The sequence below is a fragment of the Agelaius phoeniceus genome, chromosome 14 (assembly GCF_051311805.1).
Source record: "Agelaius phoeniceus isolate bAgePho1 chromosome 14, bAgePho1.hap1, whole genome shotgun sequence".
In the NCBI taxonomy this organism is placed as follows: Eukaryota; Metazoa; Chordata; class Aves; order Passeriformes; family Icteridae; genus Agelaius; species Agelaius phoeniceus.
In genome coordinates this window covers 5,308,724-5,326,117 of record NC_135278.1, presented here as the reverse complement: position 1 = coordinate 5,326,117, position 17,394 = coordinate 5,308,724, and the positions used below count along the sequence as shown (strand labels likewise).

Sequence of the window (17,394 nt, the reverse complement as noted above, 5' to 3'; positions counted from 1 at the left end):
AATTAGCAGCGTCTCTGTTTGCGTTTCTGAGAGGAAAATGGCAAGTTCTTCGTTATTTTAGTGTGGAAGATGAAAAACACTTGAAAAACAAACATTGGAAAAGCCTTTGAAAAAACTGCTGTCTCTAGACCCAAATATTAAAATCAGATATAATACCACTATTTAATAGAATTACCTCTAACCTCTGGCTTCTCTTCCAGGTGTACAAATGGGATTGCCTTCTTTCCAAAAGCCTCAGCCTCTGCAGGGTCTTTGGAAGTGCTGGCTGAGAGTGTTTGTTTCACTCACCAGTTGCTGGGTACCCTGGAACTGCTCTTTATCCCCCCAACACACACACCTAGGGCACCTCCAGCCTCCAGGATAAAGCCTGCCCTGCCTGAGGCTGTGTATTAGCACTGACGGAATTTAGCAAAGCCTGTACCCAACAGCTGAGTGCACCAAAGACAGCCCAAAGACCCAAAAGACAAGGTCTTTTCTCTAAAGATCAGCTGCCTTCACCTAAAGGTCCCAAGAAGCAGAGAGCAAGAGATCGAAGAGATCGAGAGCAGACGGATAACAGCCGAAAAGAATTGAACAATAGCCCACATTCCAAGAACTCGTGTAACTTCACCACCTCCACCATTAATTCCCTTCCTAAATTCCCCCAGATGAAGTGGATTTGCCACAGTGCAGGCTCAGTTCCCTGGGTTAACAACTGCCACAGTGACTGGAGTCAAGCCACCACCACCCCAGGAACCACTTGCAGGTCGGTGACCAACTCCTTTCATCCACCACAAAACTCAGGGCCTTGTGCTGGCTGCAGTGTCAGTTGTTCTCAGGAAGGGGAAAAAATGAAAACCTTATTTTTATGCGGAGGTTTTTTTGTTTGTTTGATTTTTTAGAAAAAGCACCTCTAACAACATTTGATTCATAGACACCCAAATCCTCCAACACATGCAAATTGCAGACAGTCTTTTAATGAACAGCTTCCTTCTGTCCTGAAATGGCCTTTCTGCTTTAGGCTTACACTTTTTCCAAGCACGACAACTTTCAGTACATACAGTGAGCAGTTTACTATGACAGAAGGCAAACGTGTAGATGAACGCATTCTCTCACCAACCATTACTTCAACTCGTATTAAAAATAAATAACGGAATAACAGAGTCTATGCTGGCACCGGCTGAAGCGACCAGTCCGACCTGTCCCCGCGGGCGGCGGCGCTCAGAGCCCCTGTCCGGCGGGGCTCAGCATCTCCTGCAGCACCAGGTGCAGCAGATGGTTCTGCTCGGCGCTCAGCAGCGGCCACAGCTCGGCCTGCAGCGCCTTCAGCGCCTCCGCGTCCTTCTCCTGGCACGCCAGCACTGCCGACTGCAGCAGCAGGAACAGCTCTGCCGGCAGGTAGCTGGCGGCCGGCGGCAGCCCCCCGCCCGTTCCGGAGCCGCTCCCGGTGCCCGCTCCGCCGTCGGGGGCCTCCCAGCAGTACTGCTCCAGCGTGCGGGCGTGCTCGGGCAGCAGCTTGGCGGGCGGCGGCTGCAGCAGGAGCAGCAGCAGCACCCGCGACACCTCGCAGCGCGCCAGCACGTCCAGGAAGGCGCCGCCGGGCGCGGCCCCGGCCCCGGCCGCACCGCCCAGCCCGGCCCCGGCCAGCGCCTGCGCCCGCGTCAGCGCGGCCAGCGCCCCGGCGTAGTCGCGGGCCAGCAGCAGGCAGGAGGCGCGCTCGGCCAGGCAGCGCAGGGCCTGCAGCGGCAGCCGCGCCGCCGTCAGCAGCTCCGCCGCCCGCTGCAGGGGCGCGGCGGCGCGGGCGGGCTGTCCCGTGTCGCGGAGCGCCGCCGCCAGCTCCAGGCACGGCCCGGCCGCCAGCGCGGGCTGCCCCCGCTCCAGGTGCAGGCGGGCGGCGAAGGCTCCGCAGCTCTGCGCCGCCGCCACGTGCTCGCCGAAGCCGCCGCGCAAGCCCAGGCGCTGCCGCAGGTCCCGCTCCTGGCGCAGGAAGAGCCGCGCGGCCTCGGCCAGCGCGGCCGCCTCGGCGGGGCCGTGGAAGAGGCTCTGGGCGCAGCGCGCCACGGCCAGCTGGCACCAGGCGGCGTAGGGCAGGCTCTCCTGGGCGCGCAGCTCCCGCGCCAGCGCCGCGAACTGCTCCGCCGCCTCCGCCACGTTCGGCTTCCGCAGGAACCGCCGCCGCAGCTTGGCCGACACCAGGCGGTACCGCGACAGGAAATCGCCGTCGCCGCCGAGCCCCGGCCCGGAGCCGCCCGCCCCGGCGGGGCCGGAGCCGCCGCCCGCCGACAGCATCGCGGACCCAGGGCGGAACTGACGCGCCGCGCCCGGCCGCGCTCCGCCGCGCGCCGCCGACCAATCAGCGCCCGCCCCGCGCCGCCGGCCAATCAGCGCCCGCGCCGGCGTCTCGTGGACAGGGGGCGTGGTGAGGGCGCGGCTACTGCGGACAGCGCGTCCCAGCTGACACCGCCCACGGTGGGCGTGGCTATGAGGCACAGGCCCCGCCCATGGGGCGCGGCCAAGCGCGGCGAGCACCGCCCTAGGCATTCAGCGGGCCCGAAGCTTGTGGCGCCCCCTTGTGGAGTGGAGGACCCGCGGCCCTGCTCCGGCTCCACCGGGACGGGACCGGGAGCGGGACCGGGAGCAGGACCGGGGCCGGGCGGGGAGAGGGCCAGGCTCTACAGCTATTGGAGGAAACCGCAGCAGCCAGGTTCACAGAAGATCAATTCACCCAAATGGTAGCAAGGGTGGGTGAGCCCCTCGGCCAAAGGATGTGTGGCAGCAGGAATTTTAGGTGACATCAAAGGGTGACAGGTAAACACTTGGACAAGAGAACTCTTGGGGTCCCTAAACAAATAAGCCACGCCTGACTCGGAAAATCTCCAGCGCTGAAAATATTTCGTGATGGAGAGATGAAGTGAGCATGGAACCATGCTCCTGGCTTTTCCCCAAGCAGCTGCTGGAGGCAGGGCCGGGCTGGGTGGGAGAGGCTGTTCTCGCACTCCTGTCCATATAAACCTCATGTACCCAACTGCACCCACCGTGCAGTGACACGGCAGCTACACCACCATCCTGAGTACCCCATCGGAAAGGTTCGGTGGCAGGTGGCACTGAGCCTTCAGTCTGTCCCAGGCCAGCTCAGCATGGCTGTGAAAAATGCGTATTTTATGATTGGCTTTTCACAAATATTAAAATGCATATTATATGTGTTATGTTAGAAAGTTGTGCTGTATTAATTTTCTTAAGTAGTGTGTTAAATATAGTTTTAGGTTATAACATGATGTTAAAATAGAAACTATGCTGTGTAAGATACTTTTTTTAAAGAGAGGAATGAGGTAGTCACACCAAGATAGCAGCCACAGGACACCTAAATCTTTCAGAGAAAAAGAATTTATTTTTTTCTCTTTCAGAGAAAAAGAATTGCTCCCTCATCAGAAGAAATGAACTTCTTCCTGCCTCGCTCAGCTCTGAAGACGTCGGGATTAGGATTAAGAGGGAGAAGTTGACACTGACCAGACAGAATCCTTTGTTTGAATGGAAGTTATGCATCATGTATGAGATGTATGAATATGCAACAGGCTATTGCTTTTACGGGTTAATCCTCTGTTAATGTGGGTCCTTTTTCGGGCTTATTTTGCCCAGAAAGAGGTACCCAGACTGTCCGTAACTCTTTGTTTTTATTGTCTCATATTGTCCTAATCCCAATTGCCCAAATTTTTATTGCTCTAATTATACTACTATTTTTACAACCATTTTTTTACCGTTAAACTTTTAAAATTCTAAAAGCGATTGGCGTTTTTCACAACGGCCACGCAGCTGCTGTCACACTTTGCTACCCGTGTCCGAGCAGCCCAGGGGCTGAACGCTCGGCCCTCCCTCCCAGCGCCGGGGCCGGGCCCGGGGCTCTCGCCGCGCCCCTTCCGCCGGTGCCGCGGCCGGAGCGGGTTCCTGTCGCTGCCCGGAGCGGGTTCCTGTCGCTGCCGGAGCGGGTCCCTGTGGCTGCCGGAGCGGGTCCCTCCTGTCGCTGCCGGAGCGGGTTCCTCTCGGTGCCCGGAGCGGGTCCCTATCGCTGCCCGGAGCGGGTCCCTGTCGCTGCCCGGAGCGGGTCCCTGTCGGTGCCCGGAGCGGGTCCCTGTCGGTGCCCGGAGCGAGTTCCTGTCAGTGCCGGAGCGGGTCCCTATCGCTGCCCGGAGCAGGGCCGGCTCCCCAGCAGCCTCTCGCCTTCTCCATGGCTCTGTGCTGCGTTTTGAGGCCGCCGCGCTGCCGCCTCCGCCCGCCGCCGCTCGCCCTGCGCTGCCCGGTGACAACCACAGCGACACCGTGGGCACGGAAGGAAAAGGCCAGGGTGAGCTGCAGCCTGCCAGAATCTTCCTGGGAGGAGAGGTATGGCTTTTTGAAAATATCCAAGCGTTCTTTCAAAGCAGCGAGCGCCTACAGCTGTGAACGTGGTGGGTTGACCCGATAGGAATATTAGAGCCAGGGCTCGGCTCGTTTGCCTGGAGTCTGGCCTGGGGAGGGGATAGTGGAGAAGACAAACGAAAAGTTCTGAGAGGAAAGGAGGACAGGAGGAAAGGAGTTCTGAGAGGAAAGGATAAGTTGCCCTATTGGCAAGCAAAATGATAGTCCATTTGATTTGCAGTCCTGGACCTCAGAGTAATTGGCACTGGGTGCTCTGAAAGCAGCTCGAAAAATCGTAGGTAAGCAATAGCTGCAACTTATCCAGCTGCAAAGTGGTGATCCCCATGGCCTCAGAGAATCAGTTATGAGTGCTTGAATAATATCAGCCTCACCTCTATTTTGGGGGTCTTTTTAGGGTCTATGTGTGTGGTTTGTTTTTTTTTTTTTTAATCAGTTTTTATGTGTTTTGTTCTTGCTTATTTTGCTTTGGATATGAGTAGTGGCAAGTTCTGAGGTTTTATCTCTAAACTACTTCTGTGTGAGTGGCTGGGTCAGTGAGAATGGGCAGTTTGAAGTTCCCTCTTGCTACACACAAACTGTGCATTCCTCTGTGGTTCCCTGGGAGTCTGGGTGTTCACAGCCTGGTGCAGAGCCCACACCAGAACAGTCCTGCCCATAAAGTAGCTGACAGGGATGTTATGCCATAGGAATGAGGACTCAAGTAGCTCTGAGCACTGCCTTGTGCTTTCCAGGTTAGCAAATGCAGCGACACCGCTGTGGAGACTTCCCTACCAAGAGCAGCTACAGGTAAGATGTGTTTACACAGACTTTTCTCTGTTGTATTGCCCCAACTGTCCCTCCTGTCCCCTTGAGCAGTATTCCTTAACATCTTAATGCTGCAAACTGCCCAGACCCCATTTACTGCTGCTTTAATCCAGCTGTTGTTAAGGATAGAACTGGGGGGTTCCTGGTAGTACAGAGGATGCACAGTGATCCTGTCCTCTGTGGGACTGCTCTGCTTCACTGGGCTTCAGGTCAAAGTGTTCCAGGCCAGCATTTGGGGATCATAGACACAGGATTTTTCCCTCTTCCTGTTTCTCCAAGCAGCTGTTGTTATGAAGAGGGCAGAGTTCCTCTGGGGCTATATTTTCACTTGCAGTTTTTCCTCCTGTTGGACTCCTCAGAGGTGGGTTGATGGAGAGCTGCCCACCATCGTGTGGTCCTGTGAGAGTGTTTCTGCCTTAGAACTCCTCTGCAGGTAAAGTATGAAAGCCAGAGGAAGATTTTGCAGACACTGGCATCTCATCTTGAGGAGCTGGGCATAGATGCACAGAAACCTGGTGGGCTCTGCTGTCCTCTGCAGCCTGTAGTCCCTTCGGTGAGTGTCCCGTGGGAATGCTCTTCCCTCTGAGCCATGAACAGTCTTTCACTCAACAGCTTAAGAGTCTCATGAGGGGCATAATTTGCTTGCCGAGAGTGTGTCTGAGTCAGTCCTTGCTAACTTGTGCTTTGCAGCTTGTGACTGCCCGAGAGTGAAATTAGCCCAGTGCTTGGGAACTCTTTTTTTGTGCCTGAGGCCTCCCTGTTAAACCTGTCACCATTGTCACAGAGAGCCACTTCTTGTCCCCAAGGGGCAGTACTGGGGTTCTAGTGCACAAGCTCTGTTTCTGTGTTTTGCCCATTCACATACACCTTCACATGTTGGCAACAGAATAACCATGCTGGGGTTTAGCTTTCTTTCATTGCTTTTTCTTTTAATCCAAGGCTTTGCTTTTCCTTCTTTTCTCCCTCAGCCCATCATTAATGGCTACCGAAACAAATCGACTTTCTCTGTGAACCAAGGACCAGATGGGAACCCCAAAACTGTGGGGTTGTATGTAGGAACTGGCAGAGGTCAGTGCAGGACAAGAAACTCAGAGAAAACTGCTGGAAAGGCTGTGGAAACGGGGAAAGGACTCTCCACAGTTTATCATTTCACATGCTACAGTGGTTTACATGCCCTGAACCAGAGCAATTATATTCCTGTCCATCTCTCTACAGAAAGGAATATTGTCTGTGTGAAAGCCAACCATTTGGAGAACATACCCTCAAAACACAAACAAGTAGCCCAGGTAAATAAATGTCATGTCTGTCCCTTCACTGTGGAATAGAGAGACTGCAATAACTCTTACTGTGGAGAACACTGTAATTTTAATGATGCTGTGTTTTCAAGTCCATTTTAATGTTCTGAAAATTTTCATGCCTGATTGTAGTTGGTGGATAAATACATTTATAAAAACTCACATGTCAATATTGCAGCCCATAAAGCATCCTGAGTAATGAAGTTAATTGTCACATTGTCTAAGTGACAATGAATTCCTGCCAATCTATTAAAATACATAAGAATTGCAAATTGAAATTATTAAAATGTGTTGTCTTTCAAGAGCCTGGAAGGAGCGTTCAGCCAGTGTATTGAAATCAAACAGAAAAAGCAGACCACAGTGTTGGAAAGGCTGCCTGTCTGGGGGGCTAAGAGCAGTGCAGTTGTCTTCATGGTGCTAAAGGTGCCATTTCCCCTCCCCTCAGTGCTATGAGGAGTTCATCTGTCACTCCCCCCTGGACCCCTGCCTCCTCTTCCACAAAGGTGGGCACTGGCGAGAGCTCGTGGTTCGTACCACCCACTGTGGCCACACCATGGCCATCATCACCTTCCACCCCCAGCAGCTGGGCCAGGTGAGCACCCTGGGGACAGGGCAGGAGGCACATCCAGCTGAGCTGAACCTGCTGGCTGTGTTGCTGGGGAGAGGGGTCTAATCAGGGTACCCAAGAGAGAGCTTTTCCTTTCTCACTCTTGACAGGAGGCGCTGGCTACTCAGAAAGCATTGCTGAAGGAGTTCTTCACCTGTGGGCCTGGAGCAGTCTGTGCCTTGACTTCACTTTATTTCCAAGAGAGGTGAGTGCCTCGACAGGGAAAATGAGTGGAAACAAAGCCACCTCCTTGGTCTGCTCTTTCTGGACAAATTCAAATTCCACCAGTTCAGGGAGTGCTGGAAGAGAATGACAGATGTTTGCATCCCTCTTGAAGATGTGGCTTTAAGATGGCCCCATCTTTTATTTTTCTAGACTTACTTGAACACACTATGGCTCTACCTCATGGGAATTATGAGTCTGGGAAACTTAAAGAAAAAAATTCCAGTGACTATCCCAAAACAGTAAATCACATTAGCAGCAAAACTGGGGAATAGACATGAGGAATGCTGCCTTCTGCTAAGTAATTTTGATCCTTATAATGAAGTTTAGGCTGTGCAAGTCACAGATCCCTTACAAAGAATCCAAATTCTTTAATCTTGTTGAAAGGCTCACATGAAATATAAGTTGATGAGGGGAAGAACCATCTGCAGCCCATAGGAATGGAAACCACTCCTCTCTACTGCCTTGTCACAGCTGTTTTTTGTGTGCTCTGGCAGCACCATGACACGCTGCTCCCACGAGCAGTCCCCGTACCAGCTCCTCCACGGAGCACCGCACATCTTCGAGGAGCTGCTCGGCCTCAGGTTCCGCATCTCTCCAGACGCCTTCTTCCAGGTCAACACGGCTGGGGCAGAAGTTCTGTACCAGGCAGTGGGGGAGCTCTGCCAGGCTGCTGGGGACACTGTCCTCCTTGACATCTGCTGTGGAACAGGTGGGGTCCTGGGCTCCCAGAGCTTTGCATTCCGCAGCTGATCCTCACCTGTTTCTTCAGCATGAATCTGTGGAGTATTTTTGTTTCCCCTGTTTCCAGGCACAATTGGTCTCTCTCTGGCTCACCAAGTGTCCAAGGTTATTGGTGTCGAGGTGGTGGAGAAGGCAATAGAGGATGCTGAGTGGAATGCAGCATTCAATGGTGAGTTCAGACTAGCTGTGGCAAAAAGTTTCAAACTAAATGCAAAAAGTTTCAAACTAAATGCTGAAAAATCGGAGTAGAAGTGAGCAGAGGGACCCTAACCAGTTACCTTCACACAGCAAAGGGTGTGTGAATATCATGTTATACTCAACTCTTGGTGAGACTCAGTTCATGTGGTTGCTTTTTTGTTTCACAGGGATCTCAAACTGTGAGTTTCACAGTGGAAAGGCAGAGGCTGTGTTACCACAGCTCCTGGCATCGTGGGAGGATGCCCGACCGCTTGTTGCTGTGGTGAACCCTTCTCGGGCTGGCCTACGTGAGAGAAAACGCTATTTATTTTCATCTTGTAAACAGAGAGCTTTGAACAAGTTCTGTGAGACCTGTTATACTGACTCCAAACCCTTCCCTTGTTTAGTCTCTTGTTTCTTGTTACTGACAGCAGCTAAATTCCCTAAGTCTGCTGTATTCAGTGCCTTCATGCTTTCTCTTTAGCTCTAATCCTTTTTCCATCTTTCACAGGCTCACACAATTATTTAAGAGAGAAGGGACCTCTGGAGGTTTGTAGTGTAATCTCCCAACTATAGCAAGGCCAACTTCAGAGTTGTGTGAGGTTGCATAGGGATATAAACCCTAGCTGAGGATTGAATTTCTCCAAGGGTGTATCCCCTCTCCTGAAAATGTTTTCCCTAATATATTTAATCAGGATTTTCCCTTGCTGCCATACATCTATTGCTTCTCATCCTCTTCTCATGCCCCTCTGAGAAGATTCTCAATTATCTGTAATGCCCCATGAGGTCCCCCATGAAGATAGTAAATGGATCCTTGCTTACCTTCTTTTCCCCAGGCTGAATAACCCAGCCCTCAGTCTGTCTCAGTGGTCTCCCCTGGAGTGTGTACTGGGAAGTCACACACTGGTTGTGGTGCCCAGATGCACTCTCACAAGTGTGTGTGGAAGGTTTTATATGTCTTTGCTTAATTAACATTTTTTCTGTCATGGGAAGCAGAGGGACTTCTCCCATTGCTCTGCCCTGCCTGCCAACCTGGCTAAGCCGTCAGCAGTGTGGGTCACACCCGTGGCCTCCTGAGAGACTTCACCTGAGACAGAACATGGCAAAATACGCATTTCTGACAGTTCTGTGGTGCTGTGCAGTCATTCCTGCTGCAGAGCTCAGGGGGGTGGAGGGAAAGCAGGCTGTTTGTTTTTGCAGACTACAGGGTCGTTCGAGCCATCCGGAACTGCAGGGCCATCCGCAGGCTGCTCTACATCTCCTGCAAGCCAGAGGGGGAAGCCATGAGGAACTTCCTCGAGTGAGCACTCTCCTCCTCACTCTTGATCTCAGTGACAGACCCTGTTAAGTCCAGACAAGGCATCATTGAGGAATAGAAAATAATTCAAACATGGCACATTGCGCATCCCTCTGAAAAAAAAGCACATCTGGGTGTGAGATGCAGAGTCCATGGGGTTCACTGCAGGAAGGGTGGCCCCTCGCCAAGAAGGTGAAGCCAAGGGGATTTGTCACCTGCTTAGGGGTTAATCATGTAGCTTTATCTGCTCAGCCTTTAGCTGGGGTACACCCAGGTGATAAATCTGTCTGCAGGTAGCCATAAGGGCAGTGCAAAACTGAAAAATGAGTGTCTGACTTGCCACTGACTGTTCAGCTTGTCCCTGAGGTTTTCAGAGCTGCTTGGGGATTCAGTATTGATGGTTCCACTCCTCAGCCAGCGTCAGCTGCAGATTCTGAGGGATGTTAGTCAAACACATGATACCTCCTTTGTGGGTCCCCTTGGATTGTGATACCAGTGGTGGGAAGGCTTCTGCTGCTGGTCTAAAGGATGCTCTTTGCTTTCCACAGGCTGTGCTGCCCACCTGACCCACGGAAGAAGCTGGCAGGGGAGCCATTTGCCCCCGTGATGGCTATTCCTTTTGACATGTTTCCTCACACTGTTCATTGTGAGCTGGTGCTGCTGTTCACCCGCTGACAAGGAGGCAGGAATGAGCTCTGAGAGCTTGGGAAGCAACCTCCTCCTGTCCTGAAGTGCCAATTAGGATTTTAACTTATTTTCTGTGAAGTTGTATAAAAATAAATAATTTTGGTTTTTCTCTTACTTTGGGTTGCCTAGCAACGCTGTTCTGTAAAGAACTACTTGGATTTCTGGGGTGAAAAGGTTCTCTGTAGCATTTCATCACCCTTCCTTCCCCTGCAAACCTTGGGCTGCTGGTTAAAGCAGCCTAGACAAGACTCTCTCCCTGTGTTGAGGAATCTGTAGCTCGGTGTTCCAGCTGCAAGTTGTGCCCTGGATAGTGGGAAATCGCCGGAGCCCAGGCAAGGAGCCGAGAATGGGCGCTGACCTTGTGCCTAACAAAGGACACGGGACTTCCAGCCCTGACTTCTCACCCGCAGACTCTGCACAAACCAATGAACAATGAGACACCAGACTCTAATTTTCCACTGGTCAGAGCTGTTGTGGGAGATTTAGGCTGGAAGAGTAAGAAAGCCCAGGGATTCCTTTGTTGGGGACCCTGCCCAGGGGAGGCACCAGCTTTGACAATGAGATTGTCTATAACACAAAATAAAGAGAACAGATTTCAGTGTCTCTCTTTTCACATCTGCCTCCCCCTTCTCCACTAATGATTCCTGATGCCTAAATATGAAGTGCCCTGAGAAAATGTCAGCTGCAATATTTTTCCTTTTCAGGATGTTCTGGTGTAGCTAATTAAAATTTTTCTTCTGTTTTGTATGTGTCCTGCTTACAGTGTTGTTTTATTTTTCCAGCTCTTCCAGAGATGGAGCTGCTGTAATGGGGAGGGGAGTCTGAGTGAGCCTAGTTCCCTTATGTTGTGTGAGTCCCAGAATGTTTGGAATCAAGGCTGATAAACTCCCAAGGAAACTGGGAGAGTTGCGTGTATTTTTCAGACTTTTAATTCCAGACCTCAGCTTTGAATAATAACAGCAACCAGTTCTCCAGCCATGGGGGTCAAAATACACGTGTTTAGGCTTTCAGAGTTACTACATCTGACAGGCATAGAAAGTGTCAGTTTTGCACTATCCCATGAGTATAGGTTTTTACACACTGTTGCAGCCTCTTGTTTTCATTTTATACCAAAGGATGCAATATTCCAGCAGTTCTGTTCCGTGTAATTATACCTTGGTTTCTCACTGTGAGATCTGAATAGATTCCTACTAGCTTTTGGTCAAAAGGAAATTTGTTGCATTATGTGCAGGGGAGACAGTGACTTTAAATCAGAAAGTACCAGAGGATCATAAACCTTTCCACTAGCCTCTGAATAGCTGAAAACATACAGGATAGGTTTTATCAGGGTGACACAAGTGGCCTCATCTTCCCTTTTGAGCATCAGGTTCCAGGAGAGCCACGGGGACAAAACATTCCCTTTTCTTTCCTGGTGCAAATAAATGAAGCAATATGTTGTTTGCTATGTGTGAGCATCTCAATATCTGAAACTGAATGTTCTCTGTGTACAAGAGACCCCTGTCCCCTTCTCCTCCACAGCACGTTACTCCTGTGCCCTCTGCTAACATGTCCTCATTTTCCCACTAAGGAATGACTGTGCTCTGCCTTTGGCTGCCATCCCACATCCCTAGAACTGACTCCATTTCGGCTTTCTGTGGGCGATTTGCGGAGCACGCAAGGAAACAAGAGGATGAGTTCCTCTCGCGCTCCAGTGCTGGAGCTGCCTGGCTCTGGCTGCAGGGCTTTAGGACCCAGGGGTTGCTGAGTGGAGGAGGCTGAATCCCCTCCCGCTGTCATCCTCCTGCCTCTGCAGCTTTATTCCTACAGCCTTCAATGGTGACGGACTCCCTCCCGCCCGGGCTGCCAGCCAGAGCCACAAGGCCTCGCTAGGAGCGGATCCCTGCGGCTCTATGGCATCTCCCAGGACCATCACCATTGTCGCCCTCTCGGTGGCCCTGGGGCTCTTCTTCGTCTTTATGGGGACGATCAAGCTGACCCCCCGGCTCAGCAGGGATGCCTACAATGAGATGGTAAGTCGGGCAGCACGCAGGGAGGTGCTCTAGGGCTCTCCCGCCTTGCAGCAGGAGCAGGGGGGACGCAGGGGGTGACGGCCCTGGAACCCCGAGCGAGGGCCAGGAGGGGGAAGAAGCTGATCTGACTCATTACTTGATAGACATGGAGAGAAGCCAATAAAACGCAGTGCCCAGGATATCCTGGCAGCCCTTGCCTGGCTCCGGCTGAGCCCATCCACGGAGAAACCTCTGGTGGATAAGGATGGGGAGGGGAGGCAAGGATGGGGTGGCACAGCACACACAGCCTGCAGGAGATGGGGACACAAGGGGCTGTAAAAACAAGGCCTGCAGGAGTGCCAGACACACAGCGGGGACAGCTGATCCCCGAGGGGAAACCTATCCCCTGGATGGGGGTGGGAAAAGCAGATGCCTGCTCTGGCAGATGTTCATCCTCAAAATTCCACACTTTAAAGCAAGGATAATGACACTGGCTGTCCTTACCTCACCAGACTTGTGCAGGGATTAATTAATGACTGTGAAATGCATTGAGATTCTTAGCTGGAAGAGGAAGGTATTATTAATAGTCTTCTTATTATTCTCTTTGGCCTGGGAAATGAGCCTGTCCCCCCCTTGCCTCAGAGGAAAGGGGTGAAGAGAGGACGGAGAAGTCACTGTGTGCATTTCTTACCTGGTGAACTGGTTTATGCTCCTCTCTGCTCAGGGCCAGCCCTGCTGCAGAGCTCTGGGAGCTGCAGGCAGGTGAGGGACTGGCTGCCACATTTTGCTTCCTCATCTGTGTTTATTTATTCTCCTGCTCCCCTCCACCCCCTTTCCAAGTTATTTATTGTGGTGGTTGAAAAGATTACTATAATTTTTGTGCCCTTAAAAAAATAGTGCTGGAAGTTTCCAGCACATTCTGTCCTCTCCCTTTGCTCCACCTGCCCAGCTGCTTTTCCTTAGCTCTCAAATAACATCTGAATTGCAGTGCCTAGTCTGCAGCCCAGCACAGGGATCTCACAGAGGAAAATCCCCAAGAAGTAACTCATGGGCAAGAGACACATGAGGTAAAACCCCTAGAAAACAAAGCTCTTAAGCTTCTGCTACAGGAAAAAAAAAAAGCACAGAGACTTTAGGAGCATTGCAAAATGCTTGCTCTGTAAAATATTTCACTTCTGTGTCCCCTTCTGCTTTATCAAGAGTCAGGCCTACAGGTAGGAATGATCTCTGGTTTTATAAAGCAGACATTACACAGCACCATTATTCTTCATATTCATGTTACATATTCATGGCTCATTAGGCTCTCCTGCCTTTGCTGGGCTGCATCCTGTGGTGGTCTGTCAGGTCATGCAGACAGGAAAAACCTGACCTTGCTAATCTATGAGGATGGGCTTTTGCCCCAGCAAACAGAGAATCTCTGTTATCTACCTAAAGCACCAAACTTGTAGTTTTTCATTTGGCAGAAAACACATTAGCTTGCCTAATAAAATACTAAAATACCAGAGTACTCTAGGACATGCTTATAGTACACTTCTTAAAAATGTTGAATTTTTCACAACTGTTTAAAAATACTCTGCTCTGAAGTTTTAGTCACTGATGGTTTAAAATACATCCTTACAATGCAAACACTTGGAGTAAATGTCATGAGATCTTCAGTTATTTTGTAGCCAAGATGACAATGCTGGATATTTTTTAACCACCTGTGAAGCATCAGTTCCTCTCAGAAGGAAGCAACAAAATCTATGGAGACGTGGGAAAGTTCTGTATGCCTGTAATGTAGGTTTCCATAATTATATGGAAGTAAATCCACAGTCTGGCAGTGCCTGTGAGAGCTCAACAATCCTGTAACTGAGATTTGGCTTCCATTGCCCTCACACTGAAAATACAATGGCAAGAATGTCTTCAGGGATATTATACTCAAGTATAAGTGGAAATAATTTCAGTGTCTCACACTGAATATAAGAGCCTTATTAAAAAATATATACAAAGGAAATACTTGATTGCAAAACAAAAAGAGAAAAAAAACCCAAACAAAACAGTGAGGCCACCAGCACCTAATGTTTAAATGCAAGAACCTGGACTTGTGTAAGGACAAAGGTTATTTTTTCCCCCAAAAGAATAAGGCAGCTGTGTAAGCAGGCTGAGTCTTGCAGCTTACACTGCTTCTAAATCCAGCATAAACCAGGGAACCAAAATGTCAAATGTCAGCTTGCTTTCACCTGAGGAAAGAAAGGATCATAAAGGTATGTAAGCACAGGATAGGACTGGTGAATCTCAGCTTTGATGTTTAGCCCCACCCTAAGCCTGCACTGCCCAGAACTACTGTAAGTTGCTTTGGAGTAGAAAGAGACTTGTATTTACTTGCTGTGCTTTGGCTATGCAGGTATTGGGTGTATTAGTAAATTTTAAAGCACAAGGTACCCTTAGAAAGTTGTTTGTTTGTTTGTTTGTTTCTTTGTTTCTTTCTTTGTTTTAATAACAGGGTTCTGCATGGCTAATTCCAGCAATCAGAACCTCAGATTTTAGGGTAAGGTACACCTGGCATGGTTGTAGTTCCAAAGATGGATGAGAAGTTGCAGAACTGTTTTCCAGTGAGGAGACAAAAGCACAGAAAGGGGAAATTGCAGATTGATGGTTTAATATACCCCCAAACAGAAGCTTTACAGATTGGGTATTGTGCCAGAGAGGTCTGTGACAATTGAAATAATTTTTAGGTCGTGTTGCACATCAATCTGTTTCAATGGAAGTCACCTTTGCCTTCACTTTCTCACATGATGTCCTTGGCTGCTTGGTTCCAGAAACGAGCGTACAAAAGCTACGTGCGGGCCCTGCCCATGCTCAAGAAGATGGGAGTCAGCTCCATCCTCCTCCGCAAGAGCATCGGCGCCCTGGAAGTGGCGTGCGGCATTGTCATGACACTGGTGCCCGGTCGCCCCAAGGACGTGGCCAACTTCCTGCTCCTCCTCCTGGTGCTGGCCGTGCTCTTCTTCCACCAGCTCGTGGGGGACCCCCTGAAGCGTTATGCCCACGCCCTGGTGTTTGGGATCCTGCTCACCTGCCGCCTGCTGATCGCCCGGCAGCCTGAGGAGCTGCCGCCCGAGAAGAGGATGCTGTCGGTGAACGGCGATGAGCAGCCACTCATCCATGAAGCAGCTCCCGAGAAAGGCAAAGTGAAGGTATCCTAGTTGAGTGCATGTGAGGAAACACGGACCCTCGAGGCAGCTCTCTCCAAAATCACCCAGAAAATTTGGTTTTTATTTACCTACTTGCATTTTTTTTTTTTTGTCTGTCTAAATAAAGTTGCGCTTGGGGTCTGAGAGATACAAGGTATGTCTACACTGTAGTCTTGCTTTTGCTGCTGCCCTGTAATGTAGAAAAACACAAGCTAGCTTCCACAGGGACAGCTTGGAGGCAGTCAGCGACCCGGCTGGAGCAGTGCTGGCCTCAGCAGGAGCTGCAAAACCAGCCTGAGACCCTTCATCTGGGCAGGCACTCAGAACACCCTGGCACTGCTGCACTGGGGAGATGGTCCTGGGCAGCAGCAGAGCTGGCCTAGGTGCTGCTGCTGCCCAGAACAGAGGGTGGGCAGGCCATGACCAGTGTCCCTGTGCTGCCCCACACACACATCTGCATTTCCCTTTCTGTGGTCAAGGGGTAAAAGGGACCCTGTTACCAAAAAAGTGCTGTTTGCTGTGTTGGAGAGAGGGGGTCCTTGGGCTTTGCTGCCTCTGTGCTCAGTCCTTTCTATGGAATGCTTATCCAGAGAAAACATGGGATGCTCTGTTTACATCTTAGATTTCTGTGCAGAGGCTCCAAAACTGGGACAATGGCCTGATAACAGTAGTTTTTTGCCTGCTTTACACGAGGCAGTGGCATCTCTTTACCCTTCTTGGCAGAGAAGATGGGATGGGGAGGAGAACTGCCCAAAGAACTCCAAAGTATCTCTCTGATGTTGGCAAGTAGCATTGTGCTCCCAGTTCCCTGCAACTTCCTTTTTTCCTCCCCCCACAGCTACTGTGACTTTATAGAATTGCTGTTAATTTCTGGTAGATGAGGGTCTGAACAATTGCAGTACCTCACTGCTCATCCCACATACAGCCTCAGTGAGCTGGGATAAGTCCTGTTACCAGAGCCTGAATCCCTGTGTTGTATCTGAAATCTTAGAGTGTCATAAGGAGCATGTGTTACCTCTGAAATTTGTCTGGTTTTCTTAATGTTTGTCTGTTCTCAAGTTTTCCTTTTTTCCTTTTTTTTTTTTTTTTAATTAGTCACAAAAATAAACTTTTTGAAATTTGGAGAAAAATGTCTTTATAGAAACAAATTTATTATTTGAGAGATGTGTCTGAAAACGTTTCCCTCTGGTCAAAAACTCCACCTAAAATAGGCAGAATCATGTCAGGCAATTTGAGAGACACAGTGATCCAGAGTAGAAGTTAGATAAACTCTACTTGGTTATATATTAATAACCACAGATATTTCAAAGAAACATTTAGGTATTTTACTGAAACAGTCTCAAATAAAGTTCTGCTACAGTTCAATGCAGAAGTGAGAAAAAGTAACTCCAGTAAACTGTCAGCATTGTATCTCTATAAAATTGATGAACTGAAAATGGATGTTCATACTGTTTTCTTCTGAATTTTGCTGCTAAAACAGATGCAGCCCTATATGTGTGTGTGTGTGTATATATATATATATATGGCTGCATCTGTTTTAGCAGCAAAAATATATATAAATGCTGAAAAAGCCTCCTCCCAGAGCTTCAGATGGACTAAATCTCTCTTATCAGATGTGCACCCTGAGCAAAGGAAGCAGCAGGCCACCGCTGATAGACAATCTCATCCTCACAGACTATCTCAAGGTCATCCAAAATATATACACAGAATTCCCTTTACTTCCCAAAAGACGCTTTAACTACCATGCCCCGACTGGGGTTATTAATTGTGTTTTAATTCAAAACCAAATAAAAATACCACCAACTCCAAGCCACACCATGCTGAGCATTCCCACACCACTGAACTGCTGCAGCCCTTTCACCTGGGCAGCCAGCCCAGGGAACCTTTGGGAACAATGGCTGTGTTTATCTTTTGTAACATTCCTCACTGGAGCTTGTAGAGATGATAATAATAAAGCATCCCATGGAGCAAAGCCTTTCTCTGTAAAAGCTTCAGACTGTTCAGTGAC

General features: G+C 50.0%; 3 protein-coding genes across 6 annotated transcripts; 2 read left to right on the top strand and 1 right to left on the bottom strand.

Annotated features, from left to right (window-relative positions):
- Positions 1–940: 940 nt before the first annotated feature.
- On the bottom strand, positions 941–2,342 carry LOC129125781 (40-kDa huntingtin-associated protein-like). Its single transcript, XM_054641406.2, has one exon. The coding sequence runs from the start codon at positions 2,266–2,268 to the stop codon at positions 1,201–1,203; it is 1,068 nt and encodes a 355-aa protein (XP_054497381.1). The 5' UTR covers positions 2,269–2,342; the 3' UTR covers positions 941–1,200.
- A 1,572-nt stretch (positions 2,343–3,914) lies between these two features.
- TRMT2B (tRNA methyltransferase 2B) lies at positions 3,915–10,972 on the top strand. Of its 4 annotated transcripts, none has more exons than XM_077186126.1 (13): positions 3,915–3,984; positions 4,170–4,356; positions 5,124–5,178; positions 5,630–5,749; positions 6,165–6,264; positions 6,412–6,482; positions 6,937–7,083; positions 7,209–7,303; positions 7,818–8,032; positions 8,132–8,233; positions 8,430–8,549; positions 9,442–9,541; positions 10,087–10,972. In XM_077186126.1, the coding sequence occupies exons 2-13, from the start codon at positions 4,202–4,204 to the stop codon at positions 10,211–10,213; spliced, it is 1,407 nt and encodes a 468-aa protein (XP_077042241.1). In that variant the 5' UTR covers positions 3,915–3,984; positions 4,170–4,201; the 3' UTR covers positions 10,214–10,972. The 4 variants fall into 4 exon arrangements, with proteins under 4 accessions (XP_077042241.1, XP_077042242.1, XP_077042243.1 ...); XM_077186127.1 differs by having other exon boundaries at positions 3,982–4,055; XM_077186128.1 differs by lacking the exon at positions 3,915–3,984 and adding an exon at positions 4,033–4,078.
- An 895-nt stretch (positions 10,973–11,867) lies between these two features.
- On the top strand, positions 11,868–15,539 carry TMEM35A (transmembrane protein 35A). Its single transcript, XM_054641517.2, has 2 exons — positions 11,868–12,234; positions 15,012–15,539. The coding sequence occupies exons 1-2, from the start codon at positions 12,115–12,117 to the stop codon at positions 15,396–15,398; spliced, it is 507 nt and encodes a 168-aa protein (XP_054497492.1). The 5' UTR covers positions 11,868–12,114; the 3' UTR covers positions 15,399–15,539.
- The last annotated feature ends 1,855 nt before the right edge of the window (positions 15,540–17,394 follow it).

Bases quoted from the DNA above. Each gene is read 5' to 3' on its own strand.
- LOC129125781 (XM_054641406.2), bottom strand. From the start codon at position 2,268: ATGCTGTCGGCGGGCGGCGGCTCCGGCCCCGCCGGGGCGGGCGGCTCC.
- TRMT2B (XM_077186126.1), top strand. From the start codon at position 4,202: ATGGCTCTGTGCTGCGTTTTGAGGCCGCCGCGCTGCCGCCTCCGCCCG. The intron at 4,357-5,123 runs GTATGGCTTTTT...TGTGCTTTCCAG, and splicing joins GAATCTTCCTGGGAGGAGAG to GTTAGCAAATGCAGCGACAC. The intron at 6,483-6,936 runs GTAAATAAATGT...CCCTCCCCTCAG, and splicing joins AACACAAACAAGTAGCCCAG to TGCTATGAGGAGTTCATCTG.
- TMEM35A (XM_054641517.2), top strand. From the start codon at position 12,115: ATGGCATCTCCCAGGACCATCACCATTGTCGCCCTCTCGGTGGCCCTG. The intron at 12,235-15,011 runs GTAAGTCGGGCA...GCTTGGTTCCAG, and splicing joins GGGATGCCTACAATGAGATG to AAACGAGCGTACAAAAGCTA.